At 37.4% G+C, this 23,729-nt stretch overlaps 1 protein-coding gene across 5 annotated transcripts; it reads right to left on the bottom strand.

Annotated features, from left to right (window-relative positions):
• Nucleotides 1-926: 926 nt before the first annotated feature.
• On the bottom strand, nt 927-23,348 carry LOC144201482 (ATP-binding cassette sub-family C member 4-like). Of its 5 annotated transcripts, none has more exons than XM_077724164.1 (32): nt 23,048-23,348; nt 21,727-21,837; nt 20,285-20,405; nt 18,836-19,060; nt 17,981-18,070; nt 17,151-17,314; nt 16,618-16,743; nt 14,327-14,576; nt 13,947-14,048; nt 12,723-12,812; nt 11,851-12,042; nt 11,397-11,491; nt 11,247-11,333; nt 10,922-11,018; nt 10,480-10,698; nt 9,916-10,053; nt 8,788-8,825; nt 8,521-8,633; nt 7,760-7,906; nt 7,555-7,634; nt 6,630-6,780; nt 6,437-6,556; nt 6,250-6,360; nt 5,267-5,367; nt 5,010-5,201; nt 4,770-4,925; nt 3,791-3,880; nt 3,519-3,691; nt 2,958-3,063; nt 2,754-2,888; nt 2,635-2,683; nt 927-2,368 (listed from the first exon to the last, which is right to left on the bottom strand). In XM_077724164.1, the coding sequence occupies exons 1-31, from the start codon at nt 23,122-23,124 to the stop codon at nt 2,636-2,638; spliced, it is 3,945 nt and encodes a 1,314-aa protein (XP_077580290.1). In that variant the 5' UTR covers nt 23,125-23,348; the 3' UTR covers nt 927-2,368; nt 2,635. The 5 variants fall into 5 exon arrangements, with proteins under 5 accessions (XP_077580290.1, XP_077580306.1, XP_077580314.1 ...); XM_077724180.1 differs by having other exon boundaries at nt 927-1,731; XM_077724188.1 differs by lacking the exon at nt 23,048-23,348 and adding an exon at nt 22,934-22,954.
• Nucleotides 23,349-23,729: the final 381 nt, after the last annotated feature.

Here is a 23,729-nt window from a genome sequence, read left to right as displayed (position 1 = left end):
GATTAAAAAAGAATGACCGTTGCTCAATCCCTTTCCAATAAATCAAAACGTTCAAATTGAAAATTCTCGACTCATTCTGGAAGTTTAAATTTAAGTAAAATAGATAAAAAGGAGTCAATTGTTGAATTAGCTGAAAAACAGTTGTTGTCTGGATGACTTAGAAGGGAAAAAACTAAAAATATACATTCCGTCAAAATAGTATTTGACTTCCTTCCATATTTCACTCTTACTGAATTCTCTCTCTCTTGGGAACTATTCTTGTTAAAAAACCCATTTCACCAATATACTTTCAATTTTAAAGTCGTCATCAAATTCAATTCCTAAAATAAAATTCCACAATTGTGAAATATTTCACAAAAATGCAAGCTTCCTTTCACATTTTTTGGTGGACTCTTGTCATTCAAGTATTAAATAATACATTTTAACATGTGAAGTAATTCTACAATTCAATTATTTGTTTTCTTTTTATTTTGAAGTTAATCACCTCTGAAATGTGTATTCTTTTACATTGTTAATATATTAATTTGTTCATTCCTTGTTATTATATTCACTTCTTTTTCTTATTATTTAGCCTTAAAAAGGAAGCCTAGAATGAAAAATTAGGCATAACATGGTGGTCATCGGATGTATTTAGCGCATTAACTAACATATTTTTAATGGAGAAAATCTTGATACGAGCACACCTGTAACCCTTGTGAGGATAAGCGGTGCATTAAATTAAAATATTAAGAATACTAGCAGATTTACAGTACGAGGTTGGTCTTCAACTGGATTGTCCTCGTATAATGAGGGTCCGCTATTCTGAAATTCTATAAAGGTCTTATACATTGATTCCAATATGTTTTCAGAAACTCCATCCACAAATTTTTGCAGTTTTGAATACAGTATATTGTAAATTTGAACAATTTTTGGGTATTGCCAAAAGCATTTGGTGAGGAAACATATTTTTCATGATTTCAATACATGTAGTAAAGTTTATTTGTATAGCACCATCATTCACACATTGTCCATAGTGCTTTTCAGAGGCAAATAAATTGTACTTAAAAAGTTTGATGTGGTGAACAATGCAAATCAAGATGAATCTAAATTAAGCAGTAAATTGGTTAGCTGTAATAAAAAAAAAATTAAAAGACAGAAAATAAAATCTTATCAATTTAAAAATCACAAAAAAACAAAAGAAAGTGAGAAATATCTGGTTTAGGGATAAAAAAAAGGGGTGTATTCACAAAGGAAACAGCAACTAATGCAAAAAGTCCTCTGAGATATTCACAGCATTCTTTGAAATGCCCACATTTTTGGTACGCCTTTTTTTTAATATCAGTAGTAATGTTTGTCATGCATTGCAGTGATTACAGTATACATGACATTGATTTTCACTGATCCGGGGCTTATGGTTCTGGGTTTGAATCTTGCCTCAGATCCTACGACATTGTGAACTTTACATTTTATTGCTGATAAAATAATAATATAATTAAAAAGTATTGCTATTCCTCCTATATAGAGCCATCAGAGCCACTAGGGGGTCCTCTAAACTTAAACATGATGTTGTATTGTTACTACCGCGGGGAGGAATGCCATCTGGGATTTGGGGCCCAGGGAAAAGTATCACTCTAGGGCCCCTTACCAAAAAAAAAAGTCGACTATTTTCTACCCATGTCAATCAAAAGTCCTTTACATTGTCAACACCCCTGATTTCAGGCAGTAGTTAGTCATCTGATGTTTTACTAAAACCTGTCAAATCAAAAAACTGCAGCAATTGTTCAGCTTGGAGAAACATATCATAACATCTTATAGTATGTTGAGCCACCCTCCCAGTTCAGTACCAAAACATAGAATATACTAACAGTAAAAAGAATCAACAAGTTTTACCAATATCCTATTTCATGATATTTGTAAACAATAAGCACCAGGGATTTTTCGGTTAGTGATTGTCTGGGGAAGGACGGATTGAGACCCTAAAACTTCCACTGTCAGGTTTTGGAAGGTTTTTTTTTTTGATGCATGTCACTATCAAAAGAGAATGGCTCTACTATTCATCCCTATAGCAAACATTCCTTGGGCCTCTTTTTAGTCAGTAGATGAGTGTTCTTTTGTGGTTGGTTGCCATTGGAGGGTGATTAGAAGTTCCCATTTCCGTGTTTAGCATCTGGGTTGTGTCTATTGACAGAGATTTTTTGTTTCATGACTACGTATGTCAGTTCAAGTGTTTTGGAGTTGTCCGGAGATCTGGTTGACTTCTTCAAATTCCGTCAGAATGACAAAAAATTGTACTTTTTGGATCATTTGTGTACTTGAAAAATGGCAGATGGATGGAATTTTAAGTATGAGTCCATTCAGTTTGCATCTCTGATTGAGGACATTCTTCTATCTGGAAGATTTGAGATTGTAAAGGAGAACTCAGACTCTGAAACGCTATGGATTTGTTCCACACTGTTAAAGGCTAATTTCATATTACTGTAATTGTCCTTTCAATATCTTCTCCATCTACATATAAAGTGTTTTGTTACATTCAAAAACTTGTCAACTTGAGCAGTCTCAGTGACAATTCTTCTAACTTTGGAGCAATTGACTCAACAGTGACACTTTAAACAAGAAAAAGGAAAAAAAAAACACCTCTTGGATGTCCTGACAAACCTCATTCAGTCTTTTTCTCTTGCTGTACGTCTGCTATCCCGATCGATGGCTGTTATCGGCACACAAATTTTAGGACCAATAGTATTGAAGATCACTGCGTGTAGCAAAGTTTAGCTCACCTGATTAGCCGCCGCTAACAAAGCATCAGCCTCCGCCTGACCCAACTGCTGAACCAACCTGTACAGAGCACCGTCTTTGTTCTGAAGAAGATCGACGGGGCGATCAAACTCTTGTATTCTGCCCTCATCCAGCACCTGCGAACAAAATACATTACAAGTGCGTGGTTTGGCCCAATATACATTTATAAAAAGTTAAACACTCACCAAGATGCGATCGCTGTCTATGATGGTGTTGAGTCGGTGGGCGATGGTTAACACGGTGCAATCTCGGAACTCCCGTCGGATGGTTACTTGTATCAGCTCATCCGTCCTGCAAAAAATGTTGACAATTATAATTGTATTCATCCCAGCCACAGATCTGTATACATATAGGCAATGTTCCCTCTAAGAAGCGCGGGTGTGCAATTGCGCACTATTCTCGTCTTCTCTGCACAGCAGCAATCAAATGGCGCGCAGTAAATAAAATCCAAACTTTTTTTTACTCCTTTCCCCATGATGGCGCCGTTTACGCGGCAGCCAGCAGCAGTAGCTCTGTCCACTCTTATGTTTTTCGTGTTTTACAGCATGTTTTACAGGAAAAATTAGAGGGAACATTGACATGCACCTGCTTATGGCAGGTGTGATACTGGTGTGCCTTCAACGAGCAATGATGATGTCGCTCACACTGGTACTCAGTGCGCTCAGGGAGGTTGTCTTTAAGCCCAGACGAACGGATATTTTGAGGGAACATTGCATATAGGTAAAAAAACATCTCGTCTGTGGCACCTGGGGTCCACGTTGGCGGTGGCCTCGTCGATGATGAGGATGCGGTTCTTCCTCAAGATGGCTCTGGCTAGACACATCAGCTGCCTCTGACCTACGCTGAAGTTGGAGCCACTCTCAGCTAGAATGGTCTCCAATTTTGTAGGAAGATCCTCCACCATGTACTTGAGTTGGACCTGTCAGTAACATTGGAAAATGGTCATAAAAGTGTGTGTGGAAACAAACACAAAACAAAAAACATTCCCAAAATACAGAGGACAAATTTTGACATTTACCTGGTCCAGAGCCTTCCATAGTTCAGCATCTGTATGCTGTTGAAAAGGATCCAAGTTCTTCCTCACAGTATCAGTAAACAGTACCGGGTCCTGTTACGACAAAGAACAACAAACAAAACAAAATGACAGACACCGATTCTACTGTACAATCCACATTGCTTAAGTGTTTCACTTCTCACACTCTATTATTGATTTATATGGATTTGGTCGTTACTGGCTACAAGGTACACGCTACTCTTACATTTATTCGATAAATCAGTTTGTGTAACAAGCAAATAGTGTATCAATTTCATGTCCTTGCAGATCATTGCTCATTCTGGCTACTATGTTAGCTAATCGTGTTCCTAAGCCTTGAATTAAGGTGGTATGTCTGCAATGGATAGTTTAGCAGCTGAACAGACAAATAGATGGGTTCAGTATGCTTGTGTCTATTCTGTTAATGCTTTGCAGATTCCAAGTTGCTATTTCAAAACATTGTAAATTATCTATCCAAGTGGAATATCAGTGTGTCCATGGAAAATACATTGCCTTGTGTACTTTGACACTTTGAACATATTCTATTTTTCCTGCTGACAGCAGAGAATCTCTCGTAATCACTGGTTTTGAAGTAAGGGTTTTATAAGTGCTTATATAGGCAATTACAATACTATTTTTAGTGGTATTATCAATAACCTACATTTTTTTTTGCAGCAGGGTTTAATCTCTGCCTTTTGATAAAAAACAGTTGGTTGGAGGACTGGTTTGGTTAAAGAAAAATTCAGGTGGCAATTTGATTGTACAAAGAAATATTAAGAATATTCAAATGAATACAAAGAATTTGTTAGCTAACACTCCAGTGCTTGTTTAAGATGCTTTCCTATGATATTGTTTTATTGCCATAAGTGAATCTGAGTTTTTTTTAATGTGTTAAAAGGAGCCTGTGGTTATGGTAAAAATGTCTATTTATATTTTTAAAAAAAAAGTGACAGCGAGTGTGTACCTGAGGTATGATGGACATCTTCTGGCGCAAGTCATGCAGGCCCAACTCAGAAGTCAACACCCCATCAATGTAGATTTTCCCTCGTGGCTCCACCAGGCGAAAAAGTGCTGCCACCATCGAGCTCTTCCCGGATCCCGTTCGACCCACAATACCCACCTAACCAGTAAAACCACCAGAAAGCGTCACTTTTCCTTTTTGGCATTCTATTGAATGTGAGTGCTACTATGGGACATGACTCACCTTCTCGTTGGAGCAAAAGCTCACATCAATGTCCTTAAGAATGACAGGCCCGTTGGCGCTATACGACAACTGTACATTCTCAAAGGTCATCTGGCCTCGACTGGGCCAATCGGGAGGAGGTCGTTTCTGGGTCACCCAAGGGCCTTCACTTTTCAACTCTGTGTATTCCACTACCCTTTCAACGGATGTCATCTAGGGATATGCCGTTAGATGTGAAGATGGTGAAAAGCAACCTATTTGTGTGATAAACAACATACCATGTTCTCTAACTCTGCACTTTGCCTCACAGTCCATTGGAAGTTTCCAACAAGTGTGACGGCGTACGTCAGCACGAGGCCCACCTCGCCAGCCTCCAGCCCTACGAAAAAAGTCATTAAAAAAAAAAAAGAATTATCTTAACTGCCCATAAAGACTGTTTTTATTACGCCAAAGTAGGGGCGTGGGCACTCGTAAGAGTGGAGCCCGATGTAAAGTCACAATAATTGGACTTACAGTAGACTCGGCTTTTACAACAAAAAACTTAGAATTAGAACTGTGCAGAGTTTCCATGTTCTTCACAGGCTTAGGTGGGTTTTCTCGGAGTACCGTATTTTCACGACTATAAGGCGCACCACATTATAAGGTGCACCCTCAATGAATGACATTTTTTTCCATATATAAAGGCGCACTGTCTATTTTGGAGAAAATTTAAGACTTTTAAGTGCGCCTTATAGGGGTGAAAATACAATAATTGCTATTGACTTCCAGGTATGAAGCACTCACTACACAGTCACCTCTAGAGCCAGCCATTGTTGATGTTTTGGATTTTTTTGGTATAAAATCTTGCAGTGGGGGAGGAGCTATATGATGGAAGATTTTGTAAACTAAGATGGCATCTGCATATTTAACAGTATTGTTTCAGTTCAGGCGTTTGTATTTTTTTAATATCCGACAGTGGTGGTTTTTCGTTTTTGGTTTTCTGTTTTTTCCATATATAAGGCGCACTGGGTTATAAGGCGCACTGTCTATTTTGGAGAAAATTTAAGACTTTTAAGTGCGCCTTATAGTTGGGGAAATACGGTACTCTTATTTCCTCCCATAACCCAAAAACATGCAGGGAAGGCTGGTTGAACATTCTTAAGTACCCCTTGGTATGAGTGCGAGTGTGAATAGTTGTCCGTCTCCTTGTGCCCTGCGATTAGCTGGCCTCACAATTTCTATCTGACAATTTCTAACTATGAAGCAGAGAATACATCCTTACCATCTCGTAGTAAAATGCACCCAAATGTAGCAATGGTGATAAAGATGGAGCAAATGCCGTCCAGACGTAGGGCAAACCAACGAGAGGTCATCAGGAAGAGAAACCATGCCTCTGGAATCAAAACAACATTTCAACAACATGTTTTCCATAGCAACCCAGCAAACAAAGCAATGCACTAGACAAGAACCTGAGTGTCGGTCTTGGTGCATGTCGAAAGCTTTGATTAACCTCCCCTCCCCTCTGAAGGCTCGGATGCTGCACAGGCCCTGAAGTGATGATGAAAGATGGGAGAAGACCGGACTGCGAGCTGCAAGGAAATACTGAGTTGAGTTATAGTTTACTCGGATGGTTTGCAAACAACTTTAAAGCCGGCAACACACTTGTGGATTCCAAGCGTTTGATATCCCGTGACGTCGCCAGATAGTATCGTCGCAGGTAAAGGAAGATGAAGATCAGGGGAGTGATGCCGAGGAGGAGGAGAGGGATGATGGAGGCCGCCACGGCCAGCACGCCCAGGTTTTGCAAGAAAAGCTGTGGCAAGTATACAATTTTTTTTTAAAACTTACACTTTAACTAAATGTGCCAAAAGAGATCATTCATTGCGTATCCATCATTGATAGTCATACTGGTGAATATAGTATTATATTCAACTTCATAAACCCGGATTTCACTCAGATTTTAAGGCAATTCATGACTTATGAATGAAAAATGTTTTATGAATGAGCATATGACAGTATTTTGCCATGTTTAATTCATACCCTGTGAATCAACGTACTCATATAGTATACCTTTTTTTCCCCCATTTAACCAAACTGAAATGCGGAAAATCTGTTTCACTGACACCCAAAAAACACCCAAACCAAATATTACCTCTTTACTTTAATTGCTTATCCTCAAAAGGGTCACAGGGGATGCTGGAGCCTAACCCAGCTGACTTTGGGCACGATGCAGGGGACAGCCTGAATTGGTGGCCAGCCAATCGCAGGGCACAAGTAGACACACAACCAATCACACTCACATTCAAACGTAGGGGCAATTGAGAGTGTCCAATCAGCCTACCAGGCATGTTTTTGGAATGTAGGAGTAAACCAAAGTACCTGGAGAAAACCCACGCAAACCTGGGGAGAACATGCAAATTCCACACAAGAGGATAGTACTTTTTTGGGGGGGTAAAATGTCACTGTGTTCTATGGGTTTTTCTACAATGTAAAATTCAAAGTCCTGAAACATGATCATATTCGTGTTGCATGTCTTGCTCATTTAAAAAAAAATTGAAACAATTGCTAAACCTGAATACCTACTCACTTGATAAAAGTCCACAAAGGTAAGAGGTAACAGGGAGTCCATCTGGCTGATATCCTTGGAAAAGCGGTTGAGGATCCTTCCTAAAATGTTCAAAAACAAGCACATTTTTTCAGCTCGTCGCTGAAGTGATGTTATCATCATTGTTGAATTACACCGTGAATGTCAAAAGCTCAAAAATAACAAGGATGTGATGCTGAGGGTTCACCTATGGGATTCATATCAAAGAAGCGGACTGGCGCACAGAGGACGGCCCTGAACATGCGGTTATGCAACATCTGGGTGGATCTCACGAGCCCATGAAAGATTACCAAGCTCCTGGCATAGCCTAAGATCACGGCTGCTGCAGTCAAACCTGCAGATCAAACCAAATAGGGATGTGAGTTCAGCAATTAGAGTTACGTTATAAAATGGTTCTGATGATTTTTGTTGTCCATATCATTACATACATGCTAAGACAATACAAAAAAACACCAATTAGTTGTAATTTCGAGTGAAAACCTACTCGCTAGAGAAGCAAGCAAACAAATGAACAATGTATAGGAATCAAATGATTTGAAATGATTCTCATATCTAATAGAAAGTGACAGCAAGATGAACTTCAAACTTTAGTACCTCTTGGAAAAATGTTATGGTTGTTTAGTTTCCAAGTGAAATTTAAGAAGGAATCTTAAATCCTTCCTATATGTCATGTGGTTTTGATTTGAAAGCACATGTCAGACTGCTCAATGTTTCACGTTTTACATAACTTGCTCCTCTCAAAAAAAGGAAAGCTGTAAATTTCTCACAACTTTTCACATTAATTCCTGTTCTCAAACGAATTGGGAATTCATTTGTACAATCTTCTTCATGTATTTTGACATCTGACATATTCATACCAAAGCTGAATGGACCCAACTTTTTGTAAGTATCTAGACTTTAAGACAAACTTTTCCCAACAAAAAAAAAGCCAAGAATAGGTGGACTGACCAGAATAAATTCCCAGATAAAATGCTAGACTGTTGCCCTGATGTAAGCCGGTCACATTGTATTCTTTGGTGGCAGTCACAACTGAGCTGGTCTGGTTGAGGTCTCCTTTGGCCCTGTTAAAAACAATATTAAAATAATGACTCCATTTTCGTTGGTCTTGCGTTTGAGAAGCATACTAAAATTAGTCGGGTAACAAAACTAGGGCCTAAAGTAACAAATGAGATGTGGATTATTTATGGGTATGTAGACTTCGAGCCATTGACTCACCAGAACACCAGCCACCAGTCCTGTAGAATGTATGCAGCCTACAAAAGAAAAAACAAATCCAGCAGGTGTAATCTTCCAATGTTTGCTTTGAACTACCGTATTTTCACGACTATAAGGCGCACCACATTATAAGGCGCAGCCTCAATGAATGACATTTTTTTCCACATATAAGGCGCACTGTATTATAAGGTGCACTGTCTATTTTGGAGAAAATTTAAGACTTTTAAGTGCGCCTTATAGTTGTGAAAATACGGTAATTGCTATTGACTTCCAAGTATGAAGCACTCACTACACAGTCCCCTCTGGAGCCAGCTATTGTTGATGTTTTGGATTTTATTGTATAAAATCTTGCAGTGGGGGAGGAGCTATATGATGGAATATTTTGTAAACTAAGATGTCATCTGCATATTTAACAGTATTGTTTCAGTTCAGTTATTTGTGTTTTCGACAGTGGTGGTTTTTCGTTTTTGGTTTTCTGTTTTTTCCATATATAAGGCGCACTGGATTATAAGGCACACTGTCTATTTTGGAGAAAATTTAAGACTTTTAAGTGTGCCTTATAGTCATGAAAATAAGGTTTTTATTAAAGTACACTTTTTTTTCCAATGTAATGCTCACAACAATCTCTGCATTTTAAAGCCCTCAAACTGGTTGAGATAAATATTCTTGCTGTATAATAGTACGCTAATTGGTTAGTCATTTTTATACAACATTGGTGAATTACAGAGGAAGAATTATATGTTACTTTTAAAGCTGACTTAAAAACATAGCTGGATGTTTTGAGGCCAAGTCCGGCAACTCTTGTTTGATGTTTTCTCATTGCTTTCTGGCTTGTTTCAACCACATAAACGATTTATTCTGCACATTTAGAGCAACATGTGAGAGCACTGCAAATTTGAAGATCTATAAATAATTGCCTCTCCAGACTACAATAATATATTATACTCAAGCTCTATGAAATGTGGGGCCCCATTGTAAAAATTACTCAGCAGTGCCTTCTGAAAAAGAAGAAAACATTTCGATGTTTTCGTGGCACTCCAGATTCATCTGCTGAGCAGGGACTATAAAATCTTTACTATTTTCTTATTTTCATACTTCCATACTTCTAAACTGTCGGTTTTGACTCACCTCAGCGATAATACTGAGCAGTAAAATAGCCAGCAAAACCACAGGATGACAGTGGGCGGTAAAATATTTGACATAAATGTCTCTTCTGACATTTCCTTCAGCTCGGGCCTCCTCCTCTTCATTATGTGCACTTTCAACCTAAAAAAAAACAGTCAAGCGGTTATAAGTGTAAAAACATAATGTACTGTATTTTTACAACTATAAGGCGCACCGCATTATAAGGCGCACCCTCAATGATTCCGTTTTTTTCTCCATATAAAACAAATTCAATTATTATTACCGCATTTTCACGACTGTAAGGCGCACCGCATTATAAGGCGCACTGCATTATAAGGCGCACTGCATTATAAGGCGCACCCTCAATGAATGACATTTTTCCATATATAAGGCGTACTGGATTATAAGGTGCCCTGTCTATTTTGGAGAAAATTTAAGTATTTTTAAGTGCGCCTTATAGTCGTGAAAATACGGTTATAAAAAAAAGGATAGTCCCAATGTAAGATAAGTGAATTAAATAAATAAAAAAACAACAAAATATGCAAAATTAGGAATTCTGCTGCTTACGGGACTTGAGTCAAGGCTACTTTCGTCTGGTGGCAGGAGGGTGTTGAAAGAATGGAGCGAACTGTTTGAGTAATTTGTCTTCTTTCGAATGAGTGATTCGTTCTCATAGTTGTCTGACAAATATGGATGTTCCTGTTCGTCCTGGTTTTTTACAAGGAACCCTACATCCAAAGCCGAGCTCTGCAACTCATTGTAGGTACCCTGGGTGACGATGCGACCCTTAGAATAAGTAAGAAATAAGCAAAACCAGTCAGCCAGCCACCTGATCAGGTACAACAACTAAAACAAAGTGAGATATGAGGATCTGTATCAAAATGAAATTGAACAAAGATACAATCAAAATGAAGCAGACTTCATTTTCTATTAAAAAAATGCCATATTTGTTACAGACCCGTGCAAACACTTTTCATGACAATCACATACCACCAGCATTAACACCAACCTCCTTAACCACCACTATGTGATCAACAGCAACCAGATTTTGAAGTTGGTGGGTTACCAGGATGCGACACTTGTTCTTCAGTAGGCCACATATGCACCTGATGAAATGAAAAAAGACTCACACTTGTCAAAAATTTACATTTGGGAAAATAGGGTCAAACTTTTACGCCATTGCTATGTTGTGGATTAGCATTAGTGGAATAGCAATTTCTGTGTGAGTGTGTGTGTGTGTGTGTTTTATTTTGATTTAGTAAAAAAAAAAAGGCAAGAAGCAATATTTAGGACGGATGGCCAATAAAGTGCAAAGTAGAATGATTGACGCTCACTTCTCAAAGAGATATTTTCCAACCTCAGCATCCACAGCACTCAGAGGATCATCCAAGAGGTAGATATCTGCTTCCTCATACACAGCTCTAAGAACGGACAGAATTACTCTCGCAGGGATGTTTCAAGATGCAAATGGAAAGTCCTCTCACCTGGCCAAGTTGATGCGAGCTTTCTGCCCCCCACTGAGTGTTCCTCCCTTGTCGCCGATGAGGGTCAGGTCTCCATCCGGGAGTAACTCGAGGTCCTGCACGCCAAACATTACACACAGCATAATTTGCACTATACACTGATGTTATGTTGAAATTTAATGTACCCAAAATGCTATTGTTCTCGGATAAATTTCCTGCATCAATCATTGTGATTGCTCATTCCCAGGATTGGTTTCCATGTGGAATATCAATTATTTTGTGCCAACCATTCACCATGGAACAGCTTGAACCACACAAACTTTATCTTTATAACTTCAATTTGACATGTATGAAAGTGAGAACAGAAAACGAAGCAGAATAGTGGGAAAATATCACTACCAAAAAAGACATGTTTCCCCAAATTGACAATCTACAATATAGACTGTAGCTTGATTAAATCAGAAGCTCAATTCACCTTGTTTAGAGCGCAGGCTTTTAATATGCACTGATATTTCTGGTGATCCATCTCTCTCCCGAAAAGGATGTTACTACGGATGGTTCCCGGAAACACCCAGGGCTGCTGCGACGCGTAGTTGAGTTGCCCTCTGACCATCAAGGTTCCGGTGTCCTGACACAGCTCACCCAGAATGGCGCTCAACAACGACGACTGGCAGAAAAGGGTACATGTGACCAATGAAGGGAATGTATTACACCTGTCACTGGTTTTGAGTAGATTAAAGCAATAGTCTTTTATTTATAACCCTTATAAAGCAGGATTTATGTGTGTGTATGTTAATATTCTCTCGCTATGTTTGTCCAAACCATGCAACGTACACAATTGAATTTTTTTATGGTGGTCAGAAACGGCTGTCGGGTCCTAATTGACCAGTGATTGAATTTCTTCATCTTCTGAAAGTGTGTAAACTCAATATTTTAATGGTTGAATAACAATTTTTCAAAAGAGATTTTTTTGATAGCGCAACAATTGTCTTTTGGTTCTAAACAAGCAGGTGGAACCGGCAAAGACGGGCCCCCCTGCTTGTATATATATTGGGGACTACCTAAAAAAAATACTTCAGTATTTTATACTACTGAGTACTACAATATTAACTATGGGAAAAGGTTTCACACATCTCCCCTCAAAAAATATATACATTTAAATTTAATATTATTCCTATCCTGAATTAAATACAACAAAATGTTTGCAGAGGTTAAAAAAAATCTGATTCTCGTCCTTACTTGGCAAGTATTCGGCTAGATTTTTTTTCTTTTATTATTCAGTTGTTCCACACTTCCATTGTTAATTCGCATAATATATGAAACAGTCATAGTTGCACTTAATCTTACCTTTCCTGACCCCACTGGTCCTATTACAGCCAAAAGTTGGTGTGACTTCACAGTGAGAGAGATGTCCTGAAGGGAGGGTGAATCCAGCAGCTGAAACGAATAGACCAAAGTTGTGAGCCAAACTTTGTTCACATTCATAACTACTTTTGTTCTGGGAATTTAGTGATTTATTTATACACTTCCGTTTCCAGAGTGGAATGACTAAGAAACATTTTTGGTCTGATAGCTAATTTTAACAAAGAAAATAAGTTTGTTATTCTTTTACATGTCAAGTTTTTGATCTATAGATTCCTGTTCTCTTATTCATCATAAATGTTTAAATATTGACATGGGAAGAATTATGAAATACACTAGCATTCTTGCAATTAGTAACAAGATCGTAAGCTGTGACTGCAAATTTTGGACTCAGCATATACATTTTAGTTTAAAAAAAAGTTGCCCAATGTTATTTAACGTATCAAAGTATCTGCCCTAAATTTAAAAGAAAAATCAAAACCCCAATATACAACCTAGAAAGTAATCTTTAAAGATCTTTTTATCTGGAATGGCCTTCCAAAGTCCCAACTTCAACTCACTATAGTATGTGCGTCCTATGCGACCTGCTGATTGATCTACAAAATAACTGTCAACATTGCAAAGTGTTCATGTGGGTTGTATCAATTTCCTAGGGGTAGTTTTGTTATGAATTAATAAATAAGAGAGGATATTACAGTCCAGGATTTTAGCAAACGCCCTTATGAGTCAAGACAAAATCAATAATGTCAGATTTCAACAGTTTTTTTTCTAAAGCACTCAGTTAAGTTTTATTTTTCTGAGTCCCCAAACAGAATCCAGTTCTTTAATTCTGAAGCTATTTATTTACTGCTCAAGCAAAACAAAACAATTATCCTTGAGGAAAATCCAAAAACGGATTCAAAACCAAAAAAGTCTCAGTTTGTTGACTTATCTATTGAAAAAAAACACCAATGTTCAATTTTCAGTATGATCATCATCACCCATTTCTTCTTTGCAGAATACTGCCACCCCTTTATATTGGCATCCCAAAAAGCCTAAGAACAGGCATTGTGGTGTTAATCCTTTAATGCTCCCTGTGCTGCAGTCTCATGATAGAATGAATGAATTTTGGTAATCCCAGACATTATTTTCCCCAGATTTTGGTTGAATTTCAAATTGTCCAACAACAAGAAACTTAAGAATTTATACAAAAAGAGGTGAAATGGTTACCTTATCCCAGTAGCATGTCAGCCTCTGCATCTCAATGCAGTTTGAGTTCTTTTCCTCCAGTGTCAGCTTTTTTCTAGCCATTTCATCCAAAAGGAGGAAGGTCTGTTGAGTTTATATTACAAGAATGATCTAAAAATCATACAAACATACTAGAAAACTACAACAACCATTAAGGTCAAACTATTCTGTTCTTAAAAAGGTTATTGCAGCTGAATTGTACTCAAGTCCAGAGTCCATATACCTGAAAAGTCCAGTGAAGAACAGAATCCATGTATATTTGCACTTAATTTTCACCAAGAGTTGTGAGTAATTGTGACAAAAGTAAATTAAAAAAGTAATATTTTCAAGGAGAGATTGAAACAATGAAGTAAAAGTGGTACCTTGATCCTGTGAACACTGACAATTGTCTCTGACAGTTTTTCAATGGCCAAGGGGAAGAAGAGGGTGACCGTAAGCTTGATGGTTCCATACATGGACACGGTGACAAACACTCGGCTGGCGCTGATGCTGTTGCCCACCAGCGCGTAGACTAAGAAGGTGACGAACACCACAATTTTACTGCTGGCGAAGAACGATGCCATATTAAGACCTCGCAGATAGGAGCTCTTCATAATCTGGTTTATTTCCTGTCTGAAGAGACAAGAGCAAACACGGAAAAACATGTTTTTTTTTGTATGCCCGTGATTTTGCACAATTGTGATTCTGAAAGAATTAGTGAGTTAGTGGCAAAGTATGTCTCCTGATCTAAACTCAATTGAGCACTTTCCATCCATCCAAAATCAGAATTTTAAAAAAGGTCCTCCTTGAAGGAAAGTAAAAAGATTTCTATTGTAATCTATCAAAAATATGTTAATTCAGTGGCTCAAAGACATGCTCTTGAAGTCCTTGAAAGTCATGGAGGTCTTATAAAGTACCAGCTATGGGGGATTTGTTAGGGGTGTACTGACATTTGAAACAATCCATTTACATCAAAGTAATTCATTCATTCATTCATTCGTTCGTTCATTCATAGAGCACACGGGGGCAAACAACCATACATACTCAAACTTTTTTTGCTCAAGTTTTTAAAGGAGCCAAACTTTGATGTAGAAATCTTGATGTCGTGCATAGAGTGATCGTTTTGTGATCATGGGCCAAATTTCACATGACACACTATCTCGAGGGGCTGCATTCCAAGTTAGAATTCTTAAAGCACTATTTCCCAAACTTTTTGGATCTAGGGCACACTTTTGGCGTTGAAAAAAAAAAATCTAGCAAAAAATGTTCAGATTTAAATCTATGTCCCCTAAATTAACAATATTAAGTCGTTGTCATCGAAGATTTTTCAACAGGAAGCAAATTAAACACCAAAATTATTCCAAAATCTCATTTTTTCATCTAATATCACCAATGTCTGTCTATAAAACTCATTAGTAAATCTGCCTATTATATCACAAATAATATCCTAACGTTTTTTAAAATTCTGTTGTTCTTGCAGTGCAACTTTCAAACATTGTTTGGGTGTCACAGTTGTCATTCCATTTGCTTTGTTTTAAGGTGCTTTCCTTGTGATTGCTTTAGTTCACTCCTGTTCTAACATCGACTGATTTTTCAAGCCGAACAATTCATCTACACCTTTATTTATGTGCCACATGCTACACACTCTATTATTAAATAAAAAAATGTGTTTCAAAACGTTGAGCTTGCTTTGGTTCCCTTCATTCCACAAGCTATCTAAGTGGCAACAGGCTGAGTCTTGCATTTTTGGCCTCATTATTTTAGGTTCAACACACTAATAGGTGAGCTGAAATGATGAAAACCAAGAATTAAAAAAAAAATTGTTACAAAAATACATCAAGCATGTGCATAGATGAACAATAGCGACCCAGGAATACAAACTATTATTGACCTTTACACCATGACGTGACATGCCGTACTTCCAATAGGTTGCCCAATATCAAATGGCACGTCTAGTAGACAAAAGTCTGTCATTTGACCAAGAAAACTGTTTTAAACTTTTTTTTTTAAACAGATTGAATAAAATGAAGAAAAAAAAAAACCATGCTGTTTTCTTTTTAACTAAAGTTTGAGATGAGTCTTACATGAGGTGTACTAAATATGAAGAAAAGGTTGCAGTTTATATATCAACAGGTACATTTATTTAAAAAAAAAGGGGAAAAAAAAACGCCCTGAAAATGTAGACATAAGATTTCAGGGATTGTTTAATTATTGACTACCCTGTTCCCTGGATTCATTTTACAGACATGCTCTTTGACACCTGGATTATACGCTCTCGTCTGCTAGTAGGGCAACCTTTATGTTTTTCAGCCAAAAATGTTATACAGTAATAGTGAGAAAAATGTCTTCCTATGATTATGTGCAGTAAAATTTGCATCCCAGTGCATCCCTTTCAAAGTGTCTAACAATCTTCCTCACCCATGGGTCTCACTACATTGATTTTTACACCACACCTGAGGGGGGTCTCAACTTTTTAGTTACTTTGCTATTCTTGTTTTTGAGGAGGGTAAAAACTACATTTGCTACTCCTCCATTTTTGGTGGATGGCTTAGAATGAATGTAAGTAAACTCCAAAGATGTATACCTACTGATACAGCTCAGGTCAGTCCCTTTTCTGTAGCAGGAAAGCACCCACTATTGTGAAATACATTGTGTAAGAATTGATTTTAATTACCTTCTAGACTCTGTGACCAAGTGTGAGAAGGGGTTTTCCCAAGCATACATCTTGATGATTCTGATGCCAGACACCACTTCATTCATGATGCGGATGCGAGTGTCAGTCAAGACCGCTGTTTTACTCCTACACACACAACCACAAAAGTTTTTTTAATTAATTTTTTTTTCCATATTTAAGGATAAGATGAAATGCATGAGTGATGCAATTACAATCTAAAGTGCTACTCTTGGGGGGGTGGCACAAAAAAATGGCACTGGGGGGGGGGGGGGGGGGCACCCTTATTTTACAATGAAAAAACAAAACATTTAAATAGTACAAGGGTTAAAGTTACAATTCTGGTCAGGCGAAGAATTGTAGTACTCTTAACTCAACTGTTAGTATTGCTGCATAACTAATGTTCCAACCACAAATAAATGAACTCAAGCGTTAGTGTTTTGCATACTGGTATATTTTGGAATGACACCCATTCTAACATTGCATGTATGTATGTTTGTTTCTACAGATTGCCTACCTCACAGAGGTCTACTGACCTGAAGATTCCAAAAAGCTTCCCAAACCATGTCTGTACAGGCATCATGAGGATGAGGATAGCCACGCCAGCTAAACACGAAAGTCCTATCTCCTGCCAAAGGAAGGCGATGATCACCACTGCCTGTACAGGTCCCACCCACAGATAGTGCAGATTGAGCGTGACCTGCAGCAAAAGCACAAACACTTAGCAATTAAGCAATGAAATTCACGTCATATCATGTTTGCAAACCACGTAATATATCAACCAAAAATGTCAAGCATTTTCAAGAAGACGTTGTTAAGGCAATTATAAAAAGCATCCAAGTGGTTGTGGAATATCTCCATGACACTGTACATCAAGGGTGTCGGACTCGGGTTGGTTCGCGGGAAGCATTTAACGTCAACTCGATTTCATGTGGGCCGGACCATTTTGGATATTATATTTAGATTTTTTTTAATTATAAATAGATTAAAAGAACTGGATTAAAATCCCTGAATATTCCGTTTTTTATAGATCACGAACAATGTTTATTATAGCTTTTTTAAAATATATTTTTAGATTTTACAAAATGATTTTTGAACAAAAAAAATGATTCAAAAATTATAATTAATGATTTAAAAAGGGGGGGAAAATCAAGAAATTTAATATACGTCCATACTCTTCATTTTGATTTGATCCTCAAACAGAAATTCAGCACTCATTTACTTTCTCGGGCCACACTAAATGATGCGGCGGGCCAGATTCGGCCCCTGTGATAACCGAGGTTGCCATGCCAGCAAAAGGAATCATGGACATTTACATTTCTTTTGCAAATCATGAGAATACTAGAAATGTTACAGCACACCTGACCTCATCAAAACGGTTGACATCATTTGAAAGGAGGTTTACAATTTGGCCCGTGGTGGTTTTCCCCATCGCTTGGCTGCTTAGACGAAGAGCCTGCATAGAACCACAAAAAAATCAATGCTGACAATTAACAAGCTAAAAATACAATTGTAAAGTAATATATATGAGAATTTTTTTAATGAGTTTTGATCAAGCTGTGCAGTTCCGCTGATTTTTATTGGCTTTTGAGTTAATGCAAAAAAGCACTAGGCCCATACGTCAGAGCACATATGTGGGAATGTATGCTCAAAAACTGCATACCCAATGGAAAACACAGTCAGAAGATCACAGTGCTTAGAAAATAGGTGGCCAACCCAACAAGCAGCAACTAGTGTTCCCTCAGTTATTGCGGTTAATGGGGACCGGGACCACCCGTGATAAGTGAATTTCCGCGAAGTAGGGATTCCCCTTCAAAAATGCTTAATTTGAATTCCATTAATTTTTTAATTTATTTAAAAATATATCTATATATTTTTTTCTTTTATTTTTTTACTCCCCTCCATACAGTACACCATATAAAATACGGGTACAGAGAGTGAAATTCATGTTATAACAAAAAAAAAACTGTTGTCTATATGTTGTTTCAATGTAATATTTGTATTATTATTATTATTATTTTTTCCCCCCCCAAAAATCTGCGAAGCTCTGAGTCCGCGGTGGCTGAGCCGCGAAGTAGCGAGGGAACACTGTAATGGGTTTTTCTTCCTCCCCCCCTCTTAACTCATTCACTGCCATTGGCGGCAATAGACATTCGATCCCTTAGAATTGGGAAATCTAGCAGTGAATGATCATGTTTCAGCGGCATCCCTCATCTCTCACCTTGCAGTATATAACATGACACACAGCTACCCTCATCTTCATGCCTGTTCTTACAACAAAATAGTAGTAGAGATGCTGTAGAATAGTCAAGCCGAAAGTGGACATGCACATAGCAGCAGCACAACTATATGCAGAGTTAAGACTTTGCTGATCCTCTGCATCATAATTCTCAAAAAACATAATTATTCTCCCAAGAAGGAGTGGCTGGATGACTTTAATGGCCTCCTGTAAAAGAAGAGCAGCTGCATTAATAACGGTTGCAAAGTAGACCAAATTAAAAAATCCTTTTGGTTAGAGCACTCGGACACCAGCAGAGAGCTCCCCTGTGTTTTATTGCATAAAATGACATCAGCAGGATGTCATTATTTCATACACCTCACTGGGCACTTGACTGGAAGCAGCAAGCTTGTGCCTGCTCTGCCAATTTAAATTAGAACTGTTGAGATTATTGGAGGAGCTTTCTATGAAGGACTCCTGCTGTTGTTTGGGTCTGCTTGGAATTTAAAATTGCAATGAGGGACTATTCAGATTTTGTGGTTCTGTCTGAGTCTCCTGCAGTATTATTATGATATATACATATTTTTTTCTTTAAGCACAGAGAGGTGTTTTGTCTTGACTAAATAAGTAGTGTAAAAAATCCTAAATGGCAGGTTAGGGGGAAGCTTTTTGTCAAAGTGTACAAATAAAATCATGTATTCTTAGTTGGCACCATTCGCTAAATTTGGGTTCTGGTTTTGAATTAGTAGAAGAAGTGCATATACACAAAGTAACCCTTGATGAATCAAGGTTAAAATACACACAAATTAAGAGGAAATATGGCAAAGGGGGAGCTGTTATCTTTCTTGAGTATACAAGTCAGGTAGTTTGTTTGGTAAATAGCTTTAAAGAGGGAGACTCATCCTATGGAACAAGACAATGATAGACTGGAGGAAGGTTAAGATATTGTTCAACAGATGCCTTAAACATCCCTTATTAAATATGTCTTTGATATACATTTTTCCTTTCACACCAATTTCAAATGAGATTTTCAGAATTTGGTCTTTACAGAAAGTGTTTAAAATGTATATATATTGATATATTGTGTTTGGAAAGAATTCAAGGAGCTAGGACTATATTTACAACATACTGTACATGCATTTACCAATGGGGGAAATTGACTGATGAATTATCATGGAGAACCCATCAAAATTTGAAGTAAAAAAATGCTTGGATGAAGGGGAAAATGACATCATTTAAAAAGAAAAACGAGTAGACACATTCTATCTTTGTGAGATGCTCCACAATTTTTCCATATTTTACTTAAAGTATTTGAAATTGGACTGTTTCACAGTAATAATGAACATGTTGTAAAGAACACCAAATACAATGCTCATTTATAAAATAGGTTGATTCTAATTCGTCATTGGATTTGGGTCATAGTATGCTTTTATTCAAACAGTCAGTGCTTACCATGAAAAATGCAAAGATTCCCGCAAAAGCATAAGATTTCCCATAACACTTAAGAAGGACTTTTCCCAGTTTGGGTTTTCGTAGTTGTTTTGTAGCTTTTTTAACCTCGAGATCCCAGCACCTGCAAGAGATTTAAAATCTTTGATTTGGCACAAAAAGACACTAATTAAGAACCAGGGGTCAATTACATGGCATTAAATTGGAATGAAGATGAATAAATCAGGAATTTACAAAACAGAAGAATGGCTCTTAATTGGGAAAACAGATTTTTTCCTAAACCGGATTTTAGCAACCAAATTTTAGTGCAGTTTAAAGCTGCCAGCCTTGGTGGAGCATGCCAACACACTTGGTAGAAACGCAAACACCAAAAAATCTGAACATTCAGTAGCAATGTTGCATAATATATAATATAATCGGACATAGGCTTTGTCATCATCATTGACTCGACAAAAACCTAAGTGTCATCATACCCAGCCAGCTGTGCATGACGAAATTGGTAAAATGCATGGATAAAAAGCCAGAAAGCCACCATGCACACTTCCTCTAGTCACTTCATCACCAAAAAACTAAACAAAAAAAAAAACCAAAACAACAAAACAAACAAACAAAAACAAAACAAAACAAAAAACTAACAAAAAAACAAACAAACAAAAAAACAAAAAAACAAAACAAAAAACTCAAACAAATACCAAACAACTTCATAGTTCAATGCTCCATGCAGTTCTTGGACAACACCCACAATCATGCTTGAAAGGGTTGAGCCAAAAACATTAAGTTCCTTTATCATTTTGAGCAAAGTTGAGGTTTCCTGTGTAATGTCTGATTGGGAAGGACCTTCCTCCTTCTAAAAGCTCTGCAATTATTCTTTCAGCCGTGTAAGTAAGTTAGTTTCCTTCTACTACTCACATCACTGAACCATCTCCCATGTCATCTCCGAAGAATCAAGTATAATACCATCCGACAACTGTATGCACCTCATCTCTAGCTCTGTTTGACTCCAGCACCTCTGACTGCTATTGATTTAAGCCTCTCCTTGTCAGCATGAGTTTATATTTGTTCAAGACACCTGCCTTATTTAGCATTTTCCACTTTTTAAAAAAAAAAACATTTTGAAAACATTAAATATGGTGGGTTGCGATTAGTACAAATGTACGACCGACAATGCTAAATGTCAACCCGAACGCTCACACAAACATTTTACAAAAATATAATTTTACAAAGAAACCGGTAGTATAAACATAACAAAATGTAATTCAACAACAGCAGGATCACATGACAAAACATTAAAAAATGCTGAAAATGTTTCACTTAGGTTAAAGTAACAGACACCAATTAACTGCACAATTTCCTTCCTCTACTGTACATTAGCTCATAATGCAAAAATAAAACAGAAGATACTTTTTTTGTGGTTTAGGTGCTTTATTTAAAAAGTAAAAGCTTACCTCTGTAGGTCTTGGCCCAGTACTTCTGATTCATCTTCAGATGGGATTGTATAAAGGTCACGTTCCTCTAGTCTTTGCTTGTGTCCCAAGTGTAGCAAAGGACTTACCCAACTAAGACATGAAAATAAGAGAAGTTGGTATAAGAAGATGTACTTTTTAGAGCCTTCACTGACAACTAATTTAAATGATTTTTGCCAAGAGAAAAGCACTCCAACAATTGCCTGACAGGATATTTCAAACAATATGTTACTTGCCAGTTTAGCATGTCCCAGCCAGCTTTCACTGTATATATTGTTGCACCTTAACTAAGCATGTTTGGATATGACATGGAAAGATTCTTGCCCAAAAAAAATCCAACAATTTTCCCTGCAACTTTCTTGGAAATTCTTAGTCGCTAAGGAGCCACCATTTGATATGAATCAATATATAATAAAAAAAATCTATACCAATGCATTTAGAAACTGCTATTTTGTTTATCATATTTTGCATAAGGTGGTCCGGTGTGCGAGTGGTTAGCGCGTCAGCCTCACAGTGGGGGACCTGGGTTCAAATCCAGGTCGGACAACCTGTGTGGAGTTTAAATGTTCTCCCTGGTCCAGGATCGGTTTTCTCTGGGTAATCTGGTTTACTCCCACATTCCAAAGACATGCATGGTAGGCTGATTGGGCACTCTAAATTGCCGCTAGGTATGAATATAAGCGTGAATGTTTTTTTTTTTTTTTTTTGTCTCCTTGTGCCCTGCGATTGGCTGGCTACCAATTCAGGGTGTCCTTCACCTCTGGCTCTAAGTCAGCTGGGATAGGCTCCAGCACCCCCCGTGACCATAGTGAGGATAAAGTTGTTCAGAACATGAGATAAGATATTTTACAAATATTGCATTACAATTTATATGGTATTCTCACCCTTTTCTGCACAATTTGCTGTTCAGGTTGGATACTAAAGTGTATTGACATATTACTTTGGGAAATACCAAAATAAAACGTTATTATCCCATCAGAAAAAGTGTTATTCTGTAAGTAAATCTTATTAAAAGTAAAAGTTCATTTTTACATTTAAACAGTCACACACAACGCAAACTAGTTCATTGTAATCTTGGCATTTTTTATCAATCATATTTACACGTGCTTTTTTTTAGTAGAATCAAAGAATAAAAACATCTAGTACATCTCAATAAAGTACTGCATTATGAAAGCAAAAGTGTATTTACCTCCTCTAAGTGCAATGAATGGAAGTCCATTAGAAATTCCCTAATAGTCTAATTACAATTTAGAATTACTTCACTTACGGTTCACCAACCGGTTAAATCACGGCACTGACTTACCACAAAAAAAGCTGCGACCAAAAACCTGCATTTGCCAGAGGGTTGGGTTTCCTAATTTTAGTGTTCTCCGGGAACATTGTAGAACACAGTAGAACTCTTAAGTGAATACAACGCTGCGGCCGAGAACACCAGAAATACCAGAGGTGTGGTTACTTTAGGTACATTATGTAAAACTGCGTTTATATGTTGCATGATAAATCCAATCCCCATATGTTCAAGTTAATGAAAAAAAACCCACAAAAATTCAGTATTTTAGTGATCTAAAATATATATAGTTAATTTAAGGACTTTTATAATCAGATGCAATCAATATTGAAAGTTGTTAATGTGGAAAACGACACCCAAGAAGAACATTAGAAGGCAACACCTAAAACACGCCCCTCCTTTTAACGCCACTACTGTCTGCAAGTAAATATTAGGAATATCTATATATACATTATGCAGTTTACCACTCCATACCAGCCACATAGAAATACAGAAATATAGTTAACGGTTTGAGTGAAAAAAAGTTTGCGGGCAAAAAGATTGATAACAGCAGGAGCAAGAGGTTAAGGGTTCCTCGTGTAATTTATGAGTCACGTGACTATGTCAACGTGTTTGCGTGTTTTGATAAGACAGCGCCACTCATTGGATACAGATAAAAACCACAACTTTTATTATCATTACTATATTATTATAATTA

The sequence above is a fragment of the Stigmatopora nigra genome, chromosome 1 (genome assembly GCF_051989575.1).
Source record: "Stigmatopora nigra isolate UIUO_SnigA chromosome 1, RoL_Snig_1.1, whole genome shotgun sequence".
In the NCBI taxonomy this organism is placed as follows: Eukaryota; Metazoa; Chordata; class Actinopteri; order Syngnathiformes; family Syngnathidae; genus Stigmatopora; species Stigmatopora nigra.
This window is presented reverse-complemented; position numbering and strand designations above follow the sequence as displayed.